The 6,989-nt window shown below is 45.5% G+C and overlaps 1 protein-coding gene across 1 annotated transcript; it reads left to right on the forward strand.

Annotated features, from left to right (window-relative positions):
- Positions 1–1,372: 1,372 nt before the first annotated feature.
- On the forward strand, positions 1,373–6,586 carry dact2 (dishevelled-binding antagonist of beta-catenin 2). Its single transcript, XM_042064807.1, has 4 exons — positions 1,373–1,794; positions 3,609–3,741; positions 4,001–4,276; positions 4,420–6,586. The coding sequence occupies exons 1-4, from the start codon at positions 1,537–1,539 to the stop codon at positions 6,303–6,305; spliced, it is 2,553 nt and encodes an 850-aa protein (XP_041920741.1). The 5' UTR covers positions 1,373–1,536; the 3' UTR covers positions 6,306–6,586.
- The last annotated feature ends 403 nt before the right edge of the window (positions 6,587–6,989 follow it).

The raw sequence follows: 6,989 nt of genomic DNA on the forward strand, positions 1-6,989 counted from the left end.
AAATTATTATGCGTAATAACCATCTGCAAAACAGGACTATAACCAATTATCTGCTAGATATGAGAAATGCCATAGGCTGGCCTTATACACTTTCTCTTTCTTACATCAATACGTTGTCGCATATGAGCCCACTTCAAATCATCACCAAATATGTGATTATGTATCCTAGCCTAGTTTATCAACGTTTTATGGACAATATCCCTCGGACTGTAATCTGAATAGATTTTGCTGTGCTGTACTGAAAAAGTAGGCCTACGGCCATTTCTTAGAGTGGCTTGAGATTAACATAGCCTAAATACTGTAATGTTGACACTAATAAAGATACGTTTATTAAGTAGGCTAACAAATGAAAAGTGTTTTCAGCTGAAATGGCATGAAGGATATGTGGACCGCCTGGACCTTTGAGCAAAACATCAGCAGACAGAGAAGCCCTCAGTGTAGCAATGCAGACTGCTCGGGGGAACCTGCTTATCACACTGTGGGTCGCCAATCGAACTGACAGGCTTATCATAAATTCGCATTTATTTCAATTTGGCTATAGGCTACGATTAAAGTTCCTATGATTCACAACTACTCGCAATATGCTATCGACACTAGTTAACCACAATTTGTAGCCCTATTGGTCATGTTAAGCGTTAGGCCTACTTGCAATGTGAAACTTAAATCTAAGACAGTAGAACTGTCTTAGATTTTAGACAAACAGACAAAATGCACCAAAAACAAAACCTCCGGAGAGGTAGCTACACATTTGTTTATGCATGATAAAGCAATGAACGTGCTGGTAGGCGTTTGACATGACGTTTGATGGATCCACCGGTTGGTAGGAAGGGAGGTTTTTGGCATCATTCCCGCGCTATACATTACTAGCCAGAAAGGATTTCATACTAGATGTGTGACCTAGCAGTGGGCAATTAAATGTATTAAGCCCAGCCTAGCTACTCTACATATCAACCTGTTGGAGAACTTCTGCGCGAATGAAAGAACTGAATGGAAGAAGCTGAAATCTAGCTGTGAAGAGAAACAATGCTGCACGAACTAGCTGGTGTTGGTGGCAGATTATATAGTTATGAGGCTGCAATTTCGTCTATTAACACGCCTATATAGGTGAAAATCAGTTAAGGAGTAGGGCCAGCAGGCCTGTTGAACATCTGCATGTTTTTTTTGTTTTTAAGCCAACTAACGACTCAAATATTTGCCAGTGCGCAAGTGTACTTAAAACCTATTTCAATAACAACAGGGTGTTTAGTAGGCTAGTTAAACCTTTGCAGCCGGCCACTGACAGGGCAAGCCAAGCAAGGATAGGGGGCGGGATTCCGAAGTGTGTCGTCCCATGCAGGTATGTTGGCACTTCACAAGCTCGTCCCATCATCACACGACCAACAGCTCACTGGTCAGCAGCTGCAGTGTATTGTCTATCCCGTCTCAGCAACAGCTGAAAGACTTTGGTGACCAGAAGACTGAAGACCGAAGATCTAACCCCTGATTGATACGGATAACTGTCTGTTTTTGGATATGTCCTCCTGATTGTGTTCTGAAATGCTGAGCAAAAAGGTACCGGGGTCCGGAATGTTAACTGGAGCCGCAGGCATAGACCGAGGACGCGTCGGAGAGCGGCTACATGCGGCTCTAGCTGGGCTGCAAGAGTTGCATTTTCTCAAGGAGAAACAAGCCGACATGGTCCACTGGGCGCTCCGCATAGATCGGGAGGAGACGACGGATCTTTGTCAGTCGAACCCAGTTGATGCCGAAGAACAGCGATTAGAAGCGACGTTGACAGCGCTTAAACAACAACTGGTGAGATTGACTAATATGTTTTTCAACATCATATATTGTAACCCAGGCTTAGACTACATATGTACTGTATGTGTTTCTTTTAGCCTACTAGACTATTATTATTTAGTCTGTTTTGTAATAAGCCTATATGCACAGTAGCCCATTAAGAACACTTCGAAGGTGAGCGTGTGGTGCAAGCGATACGTTCAGGATGATCAAATCATTAGAATGTGTGATTTTTATGTTGCCATTTCTAGACGTATTTACAGATAGTTACTGGACACGTTTTGTCTGTGGTAATTTATTATTGTTTGTTTGGTCTGCAGCCATGTAGCGTTTTAGTGGTAGGCTATGTGGTGCAACTTGTTTGTTATCAGCGCAGCAGGGGGTAAGGAAGGGTCACAAAACCGGTCTTATTTCAAGCAGCTGGGGGTTCGAAGGGGGAGTGCACCGTGAAGTGAACATTAACTCAGTGGAATGAGAATGGAAACAGTGAAGTGACCAGAGCAACGACACAAGTTTGACCCCACAGTAGCCTGGCCCTCTGAATGCAGCAGCAGACACATCCTACAAGAGGTGGATTATCACCTATATGTCAGGATAGGGCTAGGGCTGCCTTGAAAACAAGAATGGTTAAATCACAGTGTAGTCAAGTTTACAGATTTGTATGGGCAAGTTAGTGGAGCTGTCGATAACTTTTGGCTGCACATTAAGACAGTGTTTTTCAACCACTGTGCCGGGGCACACTAGTGTGCTGTGAGAGATCATCAGGTGTGCCGCAGAAAATTACCCAAATGTCACTCACTGGTCCAGAAAAGCAACTGTTGCATCAAAGAATTTATAACCACATGCTCTCATTGATTGTATGATTGCACTATTTGTGGTATGCAGGCATTGTACAACGGGGGCCCCATATCCAGTATTCACAGAATCATCACATATCCAGTTCATAACAACAATTAAATTAGATACAGTCATCTACAAATGAAACAGAGGGCGCTTGTTTTATTGAGCAGGTCTTGCATAGAAGCCATAAAAAGGCCATATCTGTCTATTATTTGAAATTTTAGGCTATGGTATGTTCATGTTTTCTTCACACAGGATGTTAGTGTGCCGTGGGACATTTTAAGTGTCAAAAGTGTGCCGTGGCACAAAAAAGGTTGAAAAACACTGCGTTAAGACTACTGTTATCCCATATCACAACTTTGTGTCTTGTTTTATGACAGAAGCTGAACTTAGCCTACAACATTAACGTGTGTTGCAAAGTCTCCCTTTTCACAGAAATCTGGTCAATGCATCAGTTCTGCTACTGGTGCCCAAAAGTGGTGCATATTCTCTGTGTTTCAATTGTTACTTGACTTGCGCTGTGGGGGAGATGTCTGTTATCCACAAATCACACCCCCAACTAGTCCTTAGCTTAGTTTAGGTTAATGATCAACTACTGCCCTTATTGTTCCCAGGCCATCGTATAACTAACAGACATCATATCAACCATTATGCTGGTAACTGAGAGCATGACTATCTCCTTATCTGCAGAAACTTTACACTTCGAGTTAAAAAGGTGTAATTAAACAACCACTTCATTACTACAAGGTCCTCATTGTAGTGGTACATTGAAGGCCATAGTTGTTATTCATTATTTAAACCAAATAACATGTTTTCTATATAAAAATGTATTTGTTTGCTTGTTTGTGTTGTGTTACAGTATGTGTGGTATTTGTGTGGTGGGTGATGCAATGTAGTATGTGTCTTGTGTAGCGGAGTATGTGTTTACCATCTTGTGTTTGCATAGAAAGTTCATTGTACGTGCTCTCCCTCTGTGTGTTGTGTTGCAGACACGGCTACGGAGGCAGGATGTGGGTCTGAAGACTCACCTTCAGCAGCTGGACCAGCAGATAAGCGAGCTGAAACTAGACGTTTGCAAAGCCTCCACTGAGCACCTTGAGAGCGACAGTCGCCCCAGCTCAGGTTTGCTAGTTCACTTTCTCTTTAGCAGGGTCAGTTACGCTCACCTGTCGTTCTCCTTTGGAACGCCTTGCGAAGATTTCTGTCCTCTAATTAAATTTGAGTGAAATTAAAAAAGTATATTTTTTAGTTAAGTAATACAAATCATTATAAAGGCTAGTGTTGCGGGCAATAGACATTGTCTAAAAGGCCTTGAGTAAGCACAAGTTCACATGTCAAGGAGAAAAAAATCCCTTTGAACACTCCCTTTCTCTTTTAACAGGGTTTTTTGAGCTCAGTGATGGAGGTTCAGGGTCACTTTCCAACTCCTGCACATCTGTGTACAGTGCTTGTCTGTCGTCGTCCTCCCAATCCAACCTCCAGGTCTTCTACACTCCTAACCCTGCCGTGAATGATGATGCATCTCGTCGTCGGTCAGCTGACGAGCCCACGGCCCATACAGACCCTCCAAGAGGCACAGGCATCCGCCTGGGCAGCAGTCGGCTTCGTACGGGCATGCCCGGCTCGGAGCGTGGCAGACAAAGACCTGTGTCCACAGGTGATTAGCAGCCTTTAATCTCTAATGGCCTCACTTAACATGTTAACGGTTTGGGAAAGACGTTCAATTGTTGACATTGTGTAAAGACATTCAGTAAATGTGTTGTTTTTTTAAATAAAACAAACATTTTTTGTCTTGCTCAGGTGACCTTGAGAGGATGATGACTCCAGGAATGGGATACTGCAAATCTGCTGACGTCAGGACCTCACCTCTGTCCAGCAATCTGCGCAACATGAACGCGGACGTCAAATACCAGAGCAGCTTGGTTTCCCGTGGCGGCACAGAAGTCTACCGCTACCCGAGTCCGCTACACGCGGTGGCCCTCCAAAGCCCTATTTTCTATCTCAGCGCCAATCCGCCTGCATCTCTGCCATCAGAAAACCACGAACCACAGGAAGGCACGATGGCTTCCAGCTCAACTGACCCTGAGGTCATCAGAGCAAAGCCTGAGACAGCACAAGCCAGACCAGTTGGCTACATCAACAAGATCCTTCAACGTAGCACGAGTAAACTCAACATTCTGAATGAGAATGCACCCGCCATGGAGTCATTGTCCACCAGCACCCCACACTCTCTAGCTGCTGCTGCCCAGGATATGGAGAGTGGCCAACTTGGCAAGATGCAGACTCCAATTTTCTTTCAAGAGAGCACCATGCTGTCAAATAACTACCTTGGTGGAAATGACAACTCAAAGATGCATTATCATCACGGTCAAGGGAATTGTATAACCTCTAGTGCAGGCATAAATAGCAACAAAAAAGAACCAACTCAGAACTGCCACTCTAACCACACAACCATCTCAAGGGAATTAAAATCAAGCAAGACGGTTTCAAAGGTAGAAGTTGTTGGATCTCTAACTAGAGATGGCCCCAATGGGAACTCATGTGAACGTAACGCCCAAGAGACAAGGAAACGCTCAAGTTCTAAGCCACCAGAGAGGAGACCCAAGGTTGCCACAGCCTTTGAGGACTACCGTGCTGTTCCCGCTGAGTTTGTCCACGCTCATTTTGTCCCAGCTGGAACTCAGCATGTCAAGATCCAACAGGCAGACAAAAAGACAAAGGCAGTGCGATTGCGAAAACGGAGTTGTGACAAGCCAAGAGGGTCTAAGCACCTCCAAAAGCATTCCTCTAGGGAGCGTGAGAGGGAGGCCTCCTCCAAACTACGTGTGGAGAGGAACTCCAAGTCATCCACCGCAGAAAAGGGGCTTGCAATGTGCTCTACCTCCGAGTTCAGCATCCCTAGACACCCGTCTCTTTGTTGCTCGAGTTGTTCGTCTCTGGCTTCAACCAACCAGGCCACCAAATGTGGCAAAGCCTGCCGACCCTACCAGCCCAGCTTGGAGCACCTCAACCATGAACAAGGAGAAGGAAAACGGAGGCCATGTCCTCAGAAGTACCTGTCCGTCTCAGAGGTCCGCTTGTCCCAGTCCACCTCCCACAACCACAGACCCAGAGAGGTTCTCATCCAGGGCCCTGGCCGGAGCTCAGGGATGAGGCCGCAGTCTGGACATTGGGGTGGAGTTGCTACTGCTGCTGCGCACCGTTCCTCCCTCAGACCCTCCATCTCCGTCTCCTCCTACTTTAATCAGATGGACGCTAGATACCCTCCGGCCCCCAGCAGAGGCCCCGGCGGTGGTCGCTGCCCTCCGAGATGCGAGTCGGAGCTGTCGGAGTACTCGGCCGAGTGCGCGTCTCTGTTCCACTCCACCATCGCCGAGAGCAGCGAGGGCGAGATCAGCGACTACACCACAAACCGCTTCGGAGACAGCGAGTCCAGCCAGGGGAGCCAGTCGAACTCCGACTCGGACAGTAGCCTCTCCCTGTATGAGGATGAGCTAGAGGAAGAGGAGGGCGAAGGGGAGGAAGGGGGACTGGTGTGGGCAGAGGCAGCACTTGGGCCTACGGCCGCGGGGCTTCCTCTACCCCAGGCTGCGCCGTCGGCCTGCCGCATCAAAGCGTCCCGTGCCCTAAAGAAGAAAATTCGACGGTTCCAGCCTGCATCCCTTAAGGTTATGACTCTTGTGTAGCAACTGTACTGAGATTTGTGTGATCGGCACAAGCTTTTACGTTTCGTCAATGTCTGAAGAAAATGCAAATGTAAAAAAAAAAAAATTCTTTAACAAAATGTAAGACTATTATAATTGAATCCTCTTGGGGGGGGGGCTCAGTAAGTATTACTGTCAAAGTCTCTAACTGTGCTTTGTAAAATCATGTCTTTGTAAATACTGCTTTGCATTACATGAACACTGCTTTGCGATACATTAATTAGCATCAGAATCAATTTCAAAATAAAACATTATTTAACATATATTTTCAAGTGGTTGTTTATAGGTCGTTGTAGATAAATATCTGTTTCAAATGTCAACAGGACTATGATATCTCAATGTCAGCGTAAAATGAGAGTAAAATGCACATTTAATGTGTTTTACAGTGACCAAAGTGAGACTTTAACAGGATTTATGACCAGTTTATCTACTTGAACATCACCTTTGTAAAGATGAGCAACTGATGAGGTTTCAAAATTCCATTCCAAGACAACCCCTTATCTGATGAGATAAGTCTCAGGCAGAGCACACATTTCTCGTGCGCACACACACACACACACACACACACAGAGAGACACACACACAGAGACACACACACACACACACACACACACACACACACAGAGACACAATTGAAAGGAAATGATAAGCCAGACAGCAAAGAAC

This window comes from Alosa sapidissima, chromosome 16 (genome assembly GCF_018492685.1).
Source record: "Alosa sapidissima isolate fAloSap1 chromosome 16, fAloSap1.pri, whole genome shotgun sequence".
NCBI classification, from domain to species: Eukaryota; Metazoa; Chordata; class Actinopteri; order Clupeiformes; family Clupeidae; genus Alosa; species Alosa sapidissima.

What these genes read in the sequence shown, in the direction of transcription:
- dact2 (XM_042064807.1), top strand. Translation starts at nt 1,537, where the DNA reads ATGCTGAGCAAAAAGGTACCGGGGTCCGGAATGTTAACTGGAGCCGCA. An exon ending in CGACAGTCGCCCCAGCTCAG is followed by an intron (nt 3,742 to 4,000) that starts GTTTGCTAGTTC and finishes CTCTTTTAACAG; the next exon opens with GGTTTTTTGAGCTCAGTGAT. An exon ending in ACAAAGACCTGTGTCCACAG is followed by an intron (nt 4,277 to 4,419) that starts GTGATTAGCAGC and finishes TGTCTTGCTCAG; the next exon opens with GTGACCTTGAGAGGATGATG.